Source organism: Carassius auratus, unplaced genomic scaffold (assembly GCF_003368295.1).
Source record: "Carassius auratus strain Wakin unplaced genomic scaffold, ASM336829v1 scaf_tig00002576, whole genome shotgun sequence".
Classification (NCBI taxonomy): domain Eukaryota; kingdom Metazoa; phylum Chordata; class Actinopteri; order Cypriniformes; family Cyprinidae; genus Carassius; species Carassius auratus.
Window position 1 is genome coordinate 1,260,829 of NW_020523459.1, and position 17,425 is coordinate 1,278,253.

The 17,425-nt window shown below is 37.1% G+C and overlaps 2 protein-coding genes across 4 annotated transcripts; one reads left to right on the forward strand and one right to left on the reverse strand.

Moving 5' to 3' along the window:
• Positions 1 to 60: 60 nt before the first annotated feature.
• LOC113069899 (ER degradation-enhancing alpha-mannosidase-like protein 3) lies at positions 61 to 11,327 on the reverse strand. 2 transcript variants are annotated; one of them, XM_026243009.1, is made up of 21 exons: positions 10,123 to 11,327; positions 9,966 to 10,011; positions 8,731 to 8,831; positions 8,590 to 8,629; positions 8,376 to 8,488; positions 8,127 to 8,277; positions 7,023 to 7,157; positions 6,432 to 6,537; positions 6,211 to 6,308; positions 5,290 to 5,415; positions 5,124 to 5,207; positions 4,937 to 5,020; positions 4,637 to 4,761; positions 4,292 to 4,466; positions 3,835 to 3,980; positions 3,510 to 3,654; positions 2,918 to 3,109; positions 2,601 to 2,766; positions 1,847 to 2,032; positions 1,626 to 1,673; positions 61 to 1,199 (listed from the first exon to the last, which is right to left on the reverse strand). In XM_026243009.1, the coding sequence occupies exons 1-21, from the start codon at positions 10,233 to 10,235 to the stop codon at positions 901 to 903; spliced, it is 2,679 nt and encodes an 892-aa protein (XP_026098794.1). In that variant the 5' UTR covers positions 10,236 to 11,327; the 3' UTR covers positions 61 to 900. The 2 variants fall into 2 exon arrangements, with proteins under 2 accessions (XP_026098794.1, XP_026098795.1); XM_026243010.1 differs by lacking the exon at positions 1,626 to 1,673.
• A 426-nt stretch (positions 11,328 to 11,753) lies between these two features.
• On the forward strand, positions 11,754 to 17,386 carry LOC113069900 (N-acetylneuraminate lyase-like). 2 transcript variants are annotated; one of them, XM_026243012.1, is made up of 12 exons: positions 11,754 to 11,885; positions 11,963 to 12,052; positions 12,151 to 12,224; positions 12,332 to 12,419; positions 13,319 to 13,376; positions 13,605 to 13,680; positions 13,774 to 13,866; positions 14,007 to 14,155; positions 14,258 to 14,304; positions 14,717 to 14,801; positions 14,945 to 14,984; positions 15,485 to 17,386. In XM_026243012.1, exons 2-12 carry the CDS (start codon positions 11,985 to 11,987, stop codon positions 15,634 to 15,636), a joined length of 930 nt encoding a protein of 309 aa, XP_026098797.1. In that variant the 5' UTR covers positions 11,754 to 11,885; positions 11,963 to 11,984; the 3' UTR covers positions 15,637 to 17,386. The 2 variants fall into 2 exon arrangements, with proteins under 2 accessions (XP_026098797.1, XP_026098796.1); XM_026243011.1 differs by having other exon boundaries at positions 11,755 to 11,885; positions 11,983 to 12,052.
• Positions 17,387 to 17,425: the final 39 nt, after the last annotated feature.

Consider the following 17,425-nt stretch of genomic DNA (forward strand, 5'->3'; position numbering starts at 1 on the left):
CCTTCCCCCATACATATCCCACGTGACAGAAAACCTATCCAATAAAAAGGGAGTCATATATTAAAATTTTCAATCAATTTTATTGAGCTTATCACGTTTGATGCCCTTGGCATGGTCTCCAGTCCCAGTCAGTTATCTAGCTACTGGGAACAATGGCGCCCTCTGGCGGATCCTTCATGATGCTTCGCATGTCTCCTTCATCCTTGGAAAAAAACTGTCACTGACATGCAAAGTTGTCATCCGTGGAACTTAAATGCTTTTCTTTGAAAACATGGACCTCATCATAAAGTCATTAGCTAGGCTGAATGTACAAGACTGTTAAATACTTAATGCGGAATGCTGGAAGAAGCATTTTTGAACTGCAGGTGGTTTGTTTGGCTCACAGGCTTATTACTCAAAAACAACAACATACATACAAACACTCAAAAATACACCTATGTCATTCCATAAAGTTCTTCTGTATTTCATTTTTTTTTTAGATTCTGCAAACCGAGACAAGAACGGAGTATGAATTCTATTGCAAAAAAGCAATTCATCACAGTTAAACCAGCCATTAAATTAATAAATCCTTCAGATGATTAATCAGCACTGATGATTTAAGCCTGCGCTTCAATAATCAGGGAATCCATTTGTTAGAAGGAAGACAAAAACAGGATTGTGTTCCCTAGGCATGTAGAGAAAGAGACAAGTGGTTATGTGTGGGTGAGATCTGCAGCTTTCAGTTGAGAAAAAGGAAAGATGTGAATCGGAAAGAAGCCCCTGAGAAGATAGAAAATGAGCTCTTCGAGTCAAAGTTCTTTATCACTCCTGTCTGATATATCGTCCCTATTGGACAGAACTGATTCCTCAGTCTGTGCTATGGCTGGGACATACTAATGGAGTCCGAGATGGATGGAAATGTCAAAGCTCTTCCTTCTCCATCTGCTTAAAGGCTTCCAAGTCCTCCTCCCAATCTGCCATCAGTGAGTCCACCGATTGGCCGCTGAGGTCTTCGTCCACCGCAGGCTCCTCCCCTTCATCCACAGGGACGTAACTGCCAAGTCCCTCCACTGGCTGAACTGAGTCTTGTCTCACAACTGAGTCGTCTGTTGTCTGTTCCTCAACAGTGATTTGAGATTGGTCGACAGGATCTGATGAAGCAGGAGAAGTGTGTTCTTTCTCCTCTGTGGAGCAGTCCTCCTCTTCTGCTCCATCCACACCTTGAAAAAGAGGTCAGATGAATGAACCACAAGGAATCTACTTAATATCATCAATATGTAGTTTCCATAGCAGAGCAAAATGTAAATGAATAAAGTATTAAGTTGCTCACAAGCTAGTGGGGAAGGAAATGGTGTGGCACAACACAGCAATGTTGGAATTAATTGTTTTGGTGCACTTTCGCAAAACACATCCAATAGTGAACACATGTTAGATCAGTGGGCAGATAGGAGTTAGTCTGTGGCTGCAAATTAGTTTCAAGTAGTTAGTCAACTACTTCTGGCAAGTGGTCGAAAGTGGACAAGTTCAAAACGTTTTAGACTTTATTTACACCTGTTTTTAACATTTTCCACTTGAAATTGGAAAAGCATCATTAAAAACATGGGGATCGATGCATGAAGGGTAACCCATAGAGGAGGGGTACTTACTGCCATCCAACAGGGTGCCCGGGAGGGCTTTCCCCTTAAATATGGATTCTGCTCATCCAAGCAAGAAAGTAGGAAAAAAGTAGTGGAAAGGGAAAAAAAGTCATAAACACAGAGGGAAAGAGTAATAAAAGGAAGAATAATACTAAAAAAGGAATGAATGTAGATGGTGCAACATGTACCACCTTCCTCAAACATGAACATCTTTTCAGAAAGCATTTCACCTCTGTCTCTAGCTTTATCGCTGAGCAGCACCTCCACCTCCCTGTACTCCTTTAGAGCCTCCAACAGGATGTTGCCCTCTTTGTGGAACAGGAAGAGGAGTGGTAAAGTGACATCATCAGTGTTCCGCCCATCTCCCGCCATCTGGAACAATGGGGCTGTATCACTGCTGCTGCCCTCATTGTCATCTAAACAGAAGTGACACAAAAAAAGAGAACGATTAATACCAAGACTCATTTATTATGTACAAAAAACAGTGCTGATGTTGTTAACTAAAACTATTAAAAATCTTTTTTTCTACTAAAATATTTTTAATAAATTAAAAGCGGAATTTTTTATTTAAAAAGATTGTCTTGGCAATTAATTAAAATAAAAAAGCTGAAGTACTAAAGTAAGAATACATTAAAGTTAAACTGAAATAAAAAACTAATAAAACTAAAACTACAATGAAAACTGAAAATCCCAAAAATAAAAATAAAAAAAAATAATAAAGCTAATTCAAAACATTAATAAACATTTAAATAGAATATAAATAACACTTAAATAGCACCAGTACAAAGGAAGTACAAATATTATAATAAATGATTTTAAGCGACCAAGACCCCAGGAATACGCAATAATTTTAGGTGGGGTAGCGAAAATTAAAAGACAGAAGAAAATACTAAAGAGTGTATTGAAAACTCCTGTATTGAAACTCCTGAAACCCCTGATCTAGTTAACTGACTTTAACTGTTGACTCCCTGAAACAGGTCTCACCTATGACGATGCCTCCAATGGCCCCAGCTTTTTGAATGTGCCTGGCCTTTTCTGCAAACATGCACTGGCCTCTCTGCAGCAGAGCAATGCGGCCTGCCACAATCTCACCGTTACTCAACACAGAGCAGCCGTTATAGGGCTCCGCTACGGTTACAAACCCACGCACCTGAGGGAGAGGCAAAAAAACGAACAAAATAGAGAGTGTAGCATGACTAAAACACTTTATACCCTGTAGCAAGAACAAACCAAGAGCAACACAGAAATAGCCGAAACAGTGAGAGAGTTCATAATAAAAGGTCACAGTTAATAATACTCACTCCGGAACTGCTTTTGGAAAGATCTATTCCAAACTGTGCAGGGCCTGCAGTAAGAACCACTCTACCAAAAAAGGGGTGCGATACAATCTGAACAGCTCGTGGAGGAAGCTGCTCTTTCTGCTGCTGGCTGGACAGCTCCATCATTTCCTGCATGAAACGCATGCCGTCTTCTGCAGCGACTGCGCTCACCGCCTGTAGTGAGGAAGAAAGGGACTTTTTTTTTTCATCTACAAATATCAATGTGTTTATTCAGTTCTATGCAACAGAATCGGATATGACTTTTTTTGGACTAATTATTCAAATAATGTAGACCTACAAAGCTATTATCATCAGTGCATGTGAGCAGAGCATAGTGGGGTCCAGATCAGTGAATGAGAGGGTAGTGTCACTTTACAAGCACTGCCATGTTACAGCACAGTAGCGCCATTGCAAACAGGAACAAGTATTCTATTCTAATTCCCTGTCTTTGCTTTATTTGAGTGGACTTTGCTTTTCTGGTGAGCATGAGCTGAATCCACATTCATAGAGCTGAATATTGAGCTGAGCATCACACCACGCAGTGATGAAAGTTGAAAACTGCTCTGTGTGGTACCTGTGTGGCGTGTTGAACGAGTTGTACTCTGCCATCCTTCAAATGGATGAGACTAACACCCATCCGCCTTAGCAGCTCCAGATGTTCAGGGTTATTGGCCATGAAGTCTTGAGCCCTAAGAGGAGGACGGCCCATACCAGGATCTCTACAAAAGACAGATGAAAAGAAATCATCAATGCAAATGATTAAAAAAATAGAGCATCTGATATTATAGCTGTGACTTAATTCTAAACAATATTTGCAAGTTACACATCTAATTTAAATAACACAAAATTACATAAATGCTATTTAAACATTGACCGGCTGATTTTATCACTTTTCTCACCGATGAGTGGTCGGGCGTGGACAACTCTTATCCACCGCGCTCCTGATTGGTTCGCGGAGATTGCGCGGGAAGGCGGGATCAGGAAAGAGTAGGCGGGTGTTAGGGCAAGTCCACTCAAAATTTGAGTCATCAAGCTCCTCTCCAGCCTGGGGTGACAGAAAGATAGTACATCAACATTCGATAGATTTACCCTCGGTTTCACAGACATGGCTTAAGGCTAGTCCCAGATTAAATTGCATGTTTGAGTTTCTCAACTGAAAAGATCTTGCTCTGACATATCTTAAAAAATGTCAGTTACATTGTTCTGTCCCAAGATGCACACATGTAACGTAAGGCATTTTTATAAAAGTTGCTTAAATATCTTAATTTAAGTAAGGCCTAGTCCTGGCTTAAGATAAATCCATCTGTGAAACCGGGCCTTAAAGTACACAAACAGTTTAGCGCTGATGTGCAGTACCATATTGTTGACCAAAGTGGGCGCCTGTGAGTTTGGAGCAGTGGAGAGGGAAAGAGGCAACAGATGAGCTTCTGTGGTAAAGATGTAGTCCTCCACATTAAAAGGCAAATCCTCCTCCTCAGCAAACAGCAGGAACAGGTACTTAAACATTTCCGCCAGGAAAAATGAGTCCATGCTGAAACCAGTGGGTGGTGATGAAGAGAAATAGATATGCCATGAGACAGCCTGTCGCCCACTCTTTACTCATAAACGCTCCCTTCACAAAATCCACTCAAACTATTTGCACACATTTGTTTTGACAAAAACCAACATAGGTTTTAAATAACCACAAACTCCTGCTCTTACCGATCCTCGTGACTCCCTGTCCTCACGTCCTTCATAGCAGCGAAGCCACAGGGAACCCGAGCGAACCGGTTCAGGTTCTCCAGTATGGTGCGGCCCACCTCCAGGTAATATGGATCTCTGGTGGCCTTCGGATGAAGATTAATCATTTGCATTGTCTCAGTAGTTTATACAACATTAAAGTACATGGTCGAATGCACTACTGCAGGAGCAGTGCAGTGGAATGAGGTCACATTTGCAGGATGATGAGTAGGAAAATTATTGGAGAAAAGGAGATGTTATACTGAGAACTCATCTCTGTACCTTATAGAGGAAGTAGGTGCTTTCTGCAAACTCTGGCCGCAGGGGGTGCTGGGCCCAGTGAACCCTGAAATCAGTGGTGAAGGCCTGGCGAGACAGTACGTGAGGGGGTGGGCCAAAGTCAAGAAGAGTTTGTAAACCACAGACAGTGATGACATTTAAAAGACAGACAGCAGAAAAGAGGTTCTACCTCAGGGAGGAAGTTGTGTTTTTTGGTAACCTGGTAAAGCATTTCATGCGTCTCTATGGCTGGCCGGATATCCCCTTTTAAAACCTGCAATGAGCAGAGAATAACAGAGCTCTTAGGTTTGGACTTGCATCACTTAATTAGACCCAGACAACAACGGATCACTCACCTGCAATCCAGGGAAAAAGGCAAGCAAGGAGTCCATCCAGGTGCGAGCTGGCAGCAGGGGTTTGTGGATGTGGACGTCCAGTAGCAGAGGAGGTTGGCTGATGTACTTCATAATGGATGCATAGTGCTGAGATATATGCCAAACACACAAATTTCATGAATACAGATAAAATCAAGAGACCGGCTACATCACTGCAGACAAAAACTAATATGCAAGTCATCCTAGATTAAGTACAAAAATGATTTTGGATCCTACAACTTTGGAAAACAAATATAATGTCACATTTCAGGGCTTCTGAGGTAAATAAAATAATGCTAAGTTAGAATATAAACACAATAATAATAATAATAATAATAATAATAATACGTGTGTAATTTAAAATGTTAAATAAACAAATAATAAATGAATAATAAAAATGTAAACACAAATAAAGTTATAAAAAAAATATAGAAAAACACATTCTACTCCAGCCTATCAAAATAAATAAATGGAATATTAAAATTCTTAATATTAAAATACACCTACTCCAGCTAAAATAAAATAATATAAAATTAATAAATAAATACAAAACAAAATATTAAAATATACAATTTAGTTTCCTTTAATACTACAAACCAACAAGCCTTCTTAAAACTTACATTGAATTTAACTTTTATTGTTAAACCATCTCCATGTTTGATATTCAGCCAAGAGACTGGTCTGTGGTGTTTAGATCATTAATAGGTAGAAATACTTTTCAGAATATTTTAATAATAAGTAACTTTAGCTCGTAACAAAAGAAAAAAATTCTACACATGAATGGAAGTGGATGGAGTCTCTTTAAAGTCAAAATGAAATTATGTCTGCAACTCATTTAAGAGAAAACTAATTGTCCGTCTGGGATTGATTATAATGACTCAAAAAAGAGCGACAGATACTCACAGTGTTAAAGCGCTGCAGAAATTGATCATCTCCCAGTAATATATAAGCCTTCATTAAGTACTCATAATAGGAATCTATGCCTGCTCCAACTCCGCTGTCTGTTAAGGGAACAATTACAAAAAAAACATCATCAATCAGACTTGACTTTTCCCTAATTTGTCTGTATATAAGCGCATCGGTTTCATGCTTTTGGTGGGTTGTTGTGTATGATTCAGTCTCACCCCTGCGCACCCACTCTCCTGAGTGGATATTGATGGTCGTTCCCACTAGATTACTGTTCCTCTGTCTCTTTTCCCAAAGGAAGTCAAGAGCTCTTCTCGCATGAGCCTATAAACAATACAACAGAACACCAACACCTGAACGCTGGCCCACTTTAATAGATGTAGTAATGGTAAGTCTCTTTCACCACACACAATGAGAACATTCCTGACCTCATAATACTTTTCATAGTGCACACGAGTCACCCTAATGTTGTCTTTGTCTTACAGACGGCACAGTTATGTCATAAGAGATCAGAGCTATGATTCTGTAGACAGAATGTGTACAAACATTCTAGGACTCAAGAATTCAGGACGAGATGACGTTAGTGCTTCATTGTAAGTTTGTTATGAGACAATCACAGCAGTATTTCGGTGATTTAGGTGCTCTAGTCAACATGATTTATACAAAATGCATGGTTTTCAAGCATATCTCTGGAGGTTAACCAAGTACCCTAAAAAATAAATCTGGAGGTTATAGAAGGTCATTTCTGAATGGGTCGAAAACTCAAAATTGTAACATTTGTTCACATTTCCAACATTTAGCCATTTTACCTCAAACGTGGGGTCCCCAGTAAAGCGGCTCAAGGCTGCAAATTCTAGAATGATTGTACCGGCACAGGCAGTGCAGGTGTCCGTCTCCGTGCCTGTACGAGTTTCGGGTCCACGAACTCCAAAACGAAGATTCACCTGTAAATGAAGGATCCAAATTATTTTAAATAAAAAAACAGTAATATTATTACGTTTTAAAAATGTATGTTTTGCATTTTAATATAATGTAATTTATTTCTGTGATGTTTTCACTGTGACATGTTAGTTCAGAAATCATTCTTATATGATGATTTGGGGCTTATGTTGAAAACTGTTAAGATGCGTGTTTTCATGGAAACAGTGATACAATTTGTTCAGGACTTTTTAATGATGGAACATTCAAAAGAACGGCATTTATATGAAATAGAAATCTATTGTATCATTAGATTATAAATGCCTTTATTGTCACTTTTGATCATTTTTATGTGTCCTTGCTAAATAAAAGTATTCATTTCTTTCTGGTAAATAAATAATTAACTGGAAATGAGCATCAGGGTGGACATTAGAATTAATATTACTACATTAAAGAAGGTTTGATTATTAAATGAGAATTATTTGAGAATAAACCGACTGCTTTCATTTCAAAAGACATTACAACTATACATAACTTTATACAGGAAATTAGTTTTCTTTGACAATATCTAATTCTAAAGTTTAGCAGCCAATAATATAAAAATATGTATTGATGAATGCTGTGATGGACCAATCAGAATCAGGTATTCCAGAGAGGCGTGCAATAAGTTGAGAATGTTTTGTGATTATACAGCAAAACTGTATAAACTGACAGCAACTGGGAAAAGGGTGGTCATGCTGATGATGAGATTGTGCAGCCATTGTGGGAATTCACAGAGCTCATTTCCCTAAGGCAGACTTCTGACAGCCATCAGAACAGACCATTCAAAAGAGATTCAAGATCATCTGAATGTATGTGAGTAAAGCTATAGAGATTATCGCTCACAAAAAAGACAGAGAAAAAAGGCCAAAAGGGGACATTTTATCATTCCAGTGATGACATTTTAATCATTGATATTGTAAATGCAATGCATGTACATGTGTGCATTAACTCACTCTAGGGTAAGGCAGGCCACTGCTGGTGTTAAATGCAGGCAGCAGCCGGAGTCCAAGATCTTTGGCCATGTGCAGCAGCTCATCCTGGTACCAGAGCATTCGGCCACTTTCTTTCAACATGACAGCCATGGAATGGCCTCCCAGCAGTCCACTGTGGAGATCAGTACAGTTTTACACAACCCAAATGGCCACAATTTACTATAGGTTTGAAAATGTAGTCTTTTACTCTGTCGGCGATGTCTTACTAACCCCAGCACCCGGATGTTGGTCTCAAATACAGACACCACAATGTCATTATCCAACCGTACATCCGTCACCACTCTCCTCACTGCGCTCTCAAACTCCGTCGTCTTATTTAACAGCTGTGAGATGTCAGAGCAGGTCATGAGCAAACAACCCAGGGTTTGACTGTACATATGAGTGTTTGTATGAGGTTTCAAGTTCTGTTTGAGATGTTACTCACTGCAAGAGTGTCAAGAGTGTCGATGAGAGTGAGGGAGAACCTGAAGGAACAGAAAAACACGTTTTCATCTCTGTCGTTTCTTAAAAAAGAAATCGCTAAAAAGACACGTCTCCATCTTTTTTTTCTTTCCAACTGACTTACTTCCCCAGGGCATCATCTACATCCCCTCGACTGGGCTCTAATCCACGTACTCTCCCACGGCAAGTCAAAGGCATCAGCTCGTCTGCGGGGTAGGCATGGTCCTGTCAAATTGAGATGAACCGAGATGAAATGTGATGAAATCGGGGCGATTTTAATTATAATGCCGTTCTCTCACATATTAATCTGCCTCCCCCATCTTTGCCACCCTTTTTTTTTTTTTAACTGCAGGTTATCGCATTTCCATTTAACACATCTTATGTTTCCAGCCTGCTCACAGAATAACAGTGGCTTCTGGGAAGTATTTTACACTGGTCAGAAACATTTATTGGCAAACTAGCAATGTTAACAGAATACTTTAAATTCAAATCCTTGCTTCATTTACTCACATTCGTGTCTTTCCAAATTTATATGACTTTATTTCTTCTGCGGAACTTGAAGATATTTTAAAGAATATTTCCAAAACAACACTTGACTGACTTTCATTGTATGGACCAAAAAAAAAAAAAAATCAAAACCTTTTTGCATGTATGTGTGTTTCATAGAAGAAAGAAATGCAGTAACACCTATTTTAATGTGCTGTAGTTACACTTGTCACGTGTATTTACAGTATTCATACTCATAACAATAAACTATGCATAATTACATGCAACTGTAAATAAACCAATCCCTAAACCTATGGTGAGTAATTGTTGTCACGCAGAACAATTAATTAATAATGTAATTATTTTTTTTTGTTTTGTTTTGTTTAAAAACAGATTGTAAGATTTATTTTGAAATATATTAATACTATTATTCTTTTGTTCATGAGGAATGTGTTAAATTTATCAAAAGTGACAGTAAAAACCTTTATAATGTTACAAAAGATTTCTATTTCCAATAAATGCTGCTCTATTCATCAGAGAATCCTCAGGAAAAATGTATCACAGTTTCCACAAAAATATGAACTGTTTTCAACACAGAAATAAATTAAATTGTAAAAAATATATTAAAATAGAATTTTAATAATGTATTAATGTATTAATAATTTAATAATCAGTAATTTTAATATTACTGATTTTACTGTATTTTTACTTAAACGAATGCAGCCCCTGTTAAGCATAAAATACTTCCAAAACATTACAAATCTAACATATATAATCTAAACACAAGACTTTGGATCCTGATGTAACAGTAGCATTAACATATCCTTGTATCTAACTGTCAACAAGAAAAGTTATTAGTCACTGTGTACATACCATGTAGTTTTGATAAGCGTGGTCAAACATTTCCAGCACTTGGTTCCTAAGAAGCAAAGGCATTTCTTAAGTAAAAAAACATATATATTTTTTTCTTTTTTTTTAATTCATATAGCAAGCAATTCTGAATTTCATGTGTCTTCACATAGATCCATACCTCAGTTTATTCTTCTCATCTCTGCTCATGGCCTCCGACAACCTGCTGGAGGTTCCCATAAAAAACAGCAGCAAAAAAGCAGGCAACATTGTTGCTGAATGATGCATCCACATGGCTTGAATCCACTGGTTTCACAATGGACTTCAAGCAGATGAAAACACCTTATGAAGGTGTCTGAGTCGACTCTTTCCTGTCTCAGATATGTTTAATCAGCACCAAGTTAGAGTTCATCCACCTCTGGTCCATCATTTTTAAATGTAATGTCAAAAAATATAATGCAGGGCAGATTTAGTAACACCCACAGCATTCAAATACATTCACTGTTCCAGCTCAACAACTTTACAGTTCCTGTTCTTATCTAATCGTCTCACTTGGATGCATGCAGCTCTGGTGCATTTTTGAAATGCTTCTAGTGTCTACTACAAATTGACTAAGGAAGAACGATCAAGTCAGATTTTCCTCACACGTCCTGTGGTTAGTGTTACTCAGCCAGCTGCTGTTGTCTCAGCTGCCTGTCACCTTGATAACACGTTGGCACCCATGTGACACGTCTGCATGCTACTCTCATCACCCTTAAAACAACAAAACTATATCACTGAAGATCCCCAGCAGAGACAGGCTCAAGAGGAGCTCCAGATAGGGCCATGGAAAAAGATGCTTCGTCTCTAATAGCAACCGTCTCCATGGGTGACACGATCTTCAGTTTACATCCCCAGAAAGGACAGAAAGAATCGTATTGATCCTATTAGAACTGACAGCAATCAGTTAGATAGTACGCGGGTCCCAATCCCATCTTCGTGATAATGAAAACCACTTTAAATCTTGATGAAAATAATGCAGCGTTTTCATAAAATAAAATATCCAAGAATGTTTTCCCTTTTTGTTTGTATTGTCAAGATTCCTTAACCCGTCACGCTTTGTTGTTTAGCTCGCCGGCTAACCCATCGATGACAGTTCGGCACTAACGTTACTGGACATATGTTATTGAGGGAGAAACGCTGCTGCAACTAGCGGATAGACAGTTATAAACCTGTTCTTCGATCATCCATGAGTGATTAGAAGTTCCATTCAGCTCCCCGATTCCGATAAATACAAAATATTCTGTTTTAAGAGTGATTTTATGGCAGGTGTAATAAAAAGGGCCAGACGTATCGCTCTCACAATCCCCGAGTGTATGTTCACCCGTCTTACGCCGGAGGACGTCAACATCCGCATCCGGGTAGCGCCGAGTACACGCCCCGTTTATGGTGTATTGCAAAAACTACATTTCCCAGCATGCATTGAAAATTAATCCGGAAACATTACTAAAATATATATATTTTTTGTTATACCTTACTAAAAGTACACTTCTTATGTCTGCTTTGAATTCCTTTCATAATTATTGTTTTTTTGTGTGTGTTTGAGAAAATTAGTAAAATAAATAAATTAAAATAAATAACAATAAAAAATAATTATATATATATATATATATATATATATATATATATATATATATATATATATATATATATATATATATATATATATTTGTAATATATCGATTAATTCAATAAGAAATTAAAGAATTCAAACCCAGCATACTGTATGTATTCAACAACAGGTAGCAACAAGTTTGCGTGCGCATCCTCATCAGCATGCATCACATTATTGCCTCGTGCAGTGACGTGACTTGCACGCGCAGTACGACAGGCAATGCAGTGACTGTCAGGTGAATAACGTTACTGCCAGAGCTCATTAAACACTTTTAGCGAACGAGAGAGAAGGTAAGCGTCTGTCTTGTATATATAGAATTAATTCAGATGTAATTGGTCCGGCATTAGTATATTTGACGTTTTCTCAGTGTTGTTGTTGTTTATGCAGAGATGTCTCGAAGCATAAGAAAGCTCACTGGGCTCGTGGCAGCAACATTCACACCACTCACTGCAGAAGGGTGAAATATGTCATTTCTCAATAAAAGTGTTACTGAAACATACGCCTTGTATCCAGTGATCTGGTCATTGATTTGTTTTTCATCTTTGCTGCTTTTAGGGAGATCAATCTCTCTGTCATTGGACCATACATTGATTACCTAGTCGAGAACCAGAATGTCAAGAGTGTGTTTAGTAAGTCAAACCTAAGAATTTCATCAAAGGATTTAAGGAATAAGGCAGCTTGTTTTTCTCATTTCTATTGTAGTCTAAATTTATGTGTAATATAAACTTTTTGTTAGTTAATGGCACAACAGGTGAGGGCTGTTCTCTAACTGTGGACGAAAGGAAGCAGCTTGCTGAAGCCTGGTGCCAACATGGAAAGGACAAGTGAGTTATCTCCTATTTATATGAGCAATGGGTACCATGACGGGTTGTAAAACTAAAATTTTTCTTATGTGCCCATTTTGTTTACGATCCCTTAATTTTTCTTCATTTAAAATTGTATTTTATGAATTATTTTGAAATGGGCCTTTTTCACATTTCCGGGTTTCTCAGCCGTGGAAGTCGTTTGTCATAGTTGGGTTAACTTAAAGAGAAGTGAATGGGAGAGTACCAAAAATATATTTTTTGCATTCCCATTTGCTCAGAGTGTTTTCATGACTTTCTATAAAAGGAAAAAATTGAGAGAGACTGATAACGGCAGTCAGAAGAGAGCACAATGTCAAAATAACCATCCCTCCCATAGACGTGGCATTAGAAACCATAGATATATATACTATTATACATATCTATGTTAGAAACACCCTCTCATGAATGTAAACTAGTATTTTATAATTCAATGCAAATGTAATACAAAGAACATTGTTATAAATGTACATAACAAAAAAAATACTATGGTTTATGCTGCAGATGACCATTAAACGCGTCATCACAGTGAAAAGGGTCCATATGGATTTTAATTTTAAAATTATGACAAAAATTAAGTAATCGTAAACCGTTTTAGTATTTATTGTGTGAAAATTATTAATATACATTTGAATTTTACTTAGGCATATTATTATTATTATTATGCTGCTTTAAAAAAATATGTGGTGGAGATGTTAATGATGTTTGAGGAAAAATGGCAAGAAGTTTTTTTTTTTTTTTTTTAGTCTCAAAAGTCTTTTCTAAAAGGCTTAACATGTCAATAGTTGACAAAACACAGCAATCCATACCTTTATTATTTTTTTATTCCCCCTCATAAAAGTACTGTGTTTGTGTGTGTGTGTGTGTGTGTGGGTGTTCAGGCTTGAGCAAGTGATTGTTCATGTTGGCTGCATGAGTATAAAAGACTCTCAAGAACTGGTGAGCACACTGCTTCACAGCCCATTTTATTCACATGCATTATCTGCATTTTTCATGCATATACCACTTTACTTATTACACATCTCCATTTTCATAACCGCAGCCCCGCAAACACTTCATCTCATTTATTGCTTATCCATTTGTGTTTCAGCATGTGCAGATAAACAGCTAGTTCCCTCCTCGTGACTGTTTAAAATTGCTGAGTGGATGCTTTTTACTTTCTCTCAGGCTCGGCATGCTGCCAGTATAGGGGCCGATGGCATAGCAGTAATCTCTCCTTCCTTTTTCAAACCCGTTAATGCAGGTTTTAACCCCATTTTCAAAACACTGAATAATCTTTTTTTTTTGTAAAAGGTATTTCCAACTGTGCTTTTATTTGCTCTTCCTCTTTTCACAGATGCATTGAGGTTGTTTATAAAGGAAGTGAGCACCTTTGCTCCAGATCTTCCGATGTATTATTATCACATTCCAAGCATGACTGGTGTTGCATGTAAGTGCAGCTCCTACACATCATCATTACCGGCTGTCAAAACACTGACAACTTAGTAAATTCTTTGCACAGTACAGAATAAGTCATATTCACGTGTGAAAGATTGACTTTGATGCTCTTTTTTTCCTTTACATTGTCAGTCGATGCGGCTGATGTGCTAAATGGGATAGAGCAGTTGGTCCCCTCATTTCAGGGAGTGAAATACAGTGGGACTGACCTGAGGGATCTCGGGCAGTGTGTCCGTTACAGTCAGTCCCATAACTGGTCCGTCCTGTTTGGAGTAGATGAGGTTAGAAATCCCCTTACTCGTTTATCTAGTGCATTATTCCTGATAGACTAACATTGAAATAATTGATAGACTAACATTGAAATAATTTGAAATAATTCGCAGCAACTTTTGGGAGCTTTGGTACTAGGTGTTCATGGAGCAGTTGGGAGGTAAGTGCCAACATCACGCCATCCTATATCTCTTCTTCTGACCTTAGTTGACGTGAATTTGTGACCATTCACTGTTTTTCTTGCTGTAGCGTAGATCTGGTTGAGGTTCATGGTCATTCAGTGTTTTTTGTGGCTGATTTGTTTATTGGCATTAGTGTAACCTCAGTTTTGTATTTCATTATCAGGGATAATCAAGTACGATATCATTTCTTCATCAACTTTCATTTTTGGGTGAACAATTCTTTTAACACTTCAGAAACAACTGGATGTATATAATATATGATACATATAAAAGTTATGGCTTGACAATAGAAAAAACCAGTACGTGCTCGACACATTTGTAGCTTAAAAACCCTCAATTATACATAATGCTTTGCTGAAGACTATGCAACACTCTCTCTGTTCTCTGCAGCACATATAACTACCTCGGATGCATCGTGAACAAGATGCTTGCTGCTTTTGATAATGGCAACCACGTGCAGACCAGAGCCCTGCAGGTACAGCACATCCTTCATCCCATTGTAAAGTGTAATTCTCATTTAGTGGTGCTTTGGACTTTATTTTATCAGCATGGTTTCAAGTTTAATGATTTAACATTATTTTAACTACACAAATGAATGATTTGCTTTTCTGTTTACAGTTTGGATTTATGGAGGTTATCACATTTGCTAAGAACCTTGGTGAGTTGATTGTTTTCCACACGTTTGGATTTCTTTAACGTTTTATACTTACCAAGGCTAGATTTACTTGATTAGAATAAAATAAAAATAGAAATAGTGAAAAATTATTATAATTTAATTGTTTTAAATGTAGTTCATTCCTATGATGTTACAGCTGAATTTTCAGCTTCATAACTCCAGTCTTCAGTGTCACAAGATCCTTCAGAAATCATTGCAATATGTAATTTGCTGCTTAAGAAACATTTATTTTTATTATCAGTGTTGAAATTTTGCCACTTAATATTTATGTGGAGAGAGTGGTACATTTTTTTAGGATTCTTTGAATAGAAAGTGGAATAGAGTGAGGATATTGTGTAAGATGATATCTTTGACTAAAGTAATGCATCCTTGCTAAATGAAAAAAAAAAAATATTTGAACAGTGTCAGTAAGACTTGTTTTTTGTGTTGTTGTGCATATTATTGTAGTTTTCATTATTATTATTATTATTTATGCTCTGCAGGTTTTGATGTGTCCGTGAATAAGCAGGTGATGAGTGAAGTGTCAGGGTTAGCACTGGGTCCCCCTCGACTTCCGCTGCTGCCCTGTCCCGTCTCGAAGGCCCAGGTTATAGCACAGAAAATCAAAGACTTCTCTCAGGGAAATTTAATATAACCTACCTGGAACTCCAAACAGATAACTTTTGTTAGCGAGCTGTAAACTGTACCACTTTGTACTCTACAGTACACTAATGTGCTTTTATCTTATTTCTTTCTTATTTTACATTTCAGACTTTATACTTGCTTTTATTATTTGTATTTATTTTATTGTTGTTAACACATTTAAAGACGTTAGCATTTTGTTTTCTGTAATTAATAATTAATTTTATTGAAATTTCAGTGGACCTACTTGAATTACCCAGTAGAGTTAAAAAATAATCCTCAGCATTACTGATTTATTTACACCAGGATATACTGGATCTTCTATATCTAAATGCTTTATGAGTTTTGCACGTTTTGTTTGTTTTTGTCTTATGCTGACATGTTAAAAAGCATACATATATGAAGTAATTTCTGTGGTTTCAATTGTTTAATACTATTAATTACCCTCTTTGAGCTGAAAGTACAAAAGTACTTCTATGTGACAAATGTAAAAGTAATTTTGGATGTAATCATCTTTTCTGTGACCTACCACAAAATAACTTTCTCTGATTGTGATATTTCAGATATACTTTCAAACAGATTAAGTTCCTTTCATATTCTTTTCAAATGCAGATGCTGAAAATCATGAACCACACTGTTTTGATCTCTGAGTTTCTCATGTTTGCAGAATACTGCTAAAAAAAAAAGAAGGGACACTTAGGTATGTTGAAATGGAATGAATACAAATTATTATTCATAGTTGAATGCAAGATATTGCATTGAGGTTCTTATACTGTAACGCTTTATTTTGATCGTCCACTTCAGAAATTTCTACTAACAGTTAATAACTTTGCAACTATATGTCAACTAGCAGTTAGTAGAGTATTAGTAGACTGTCTGCTTTATATTTTAACACTTTCTTTGTCAGCTTATTCAGCTAACCCTAAACCTACCCTTACGGTCTACTCTGAGAGTTAGTAGACATGTAGTTGCAAATAATGAGATTTAGTTGATAATGTAGTTAGAAAGTTACTTATAGTTAGTAGTCTAAAGTGGACTATCAAAATAATATGTAAACTTTTATTGTGCCTCCATAATAGCCTGGAATCTAACCACTTTATTTTGAATTTTTTATATTTTAATGGCTGTTTAGTCAGTAATGATTTAGATTTTTTTTGTATTAGTTTATTTTATTTGGCCTTTTACATAGTTTTATTTATTTGGGTTGTTAGAGAGCTCTAGAACAGGGATGTCCAGTCCTGCTCCTGAAGGGTTACTGCCTTGCAGAGTTCAGCTTCGACCCTGACTAAACACACTTGAACCAGCTAACCAACATCTTACTAGTTTTTTTTAAAACACCCAGACAGGTTTACTGAGCCTCAGCTCTGCAGGACAGTAGCCCTCCAGGACCAGGTTTGGACACCCCTGGCATAGAAGCTATTGTTGATTTCATTTGACCTCACTCATTGAATGCTTACCCATTTCTGCTTGATGAAGAAATTGTGAAGGGATAGAATGTATCTCTCTCTCTCCGTCTGATTAATCCAGCTGTCACAATGCTGTTATGTCACTGGTGTTGCCCAGTATTATCTGACTTCCTGTTCAAGCCTGTGGTGGAGATCTGGCAGAATGAAGTGGAGCAAATTGAACCTTTTAAGTGGATGAAATGTTCCTGCCTCCGTTATCTTTTAGTTTAATTTAATGATCTCACATAATGATCTCATTCCGGTTTTTAGATCATTCAAAACAACTGAATAAAATTAAGTCTGATTTCTTTTTATTCATTTATTCATTTATTATTTGTCTTAATTTCATGTTTGCAT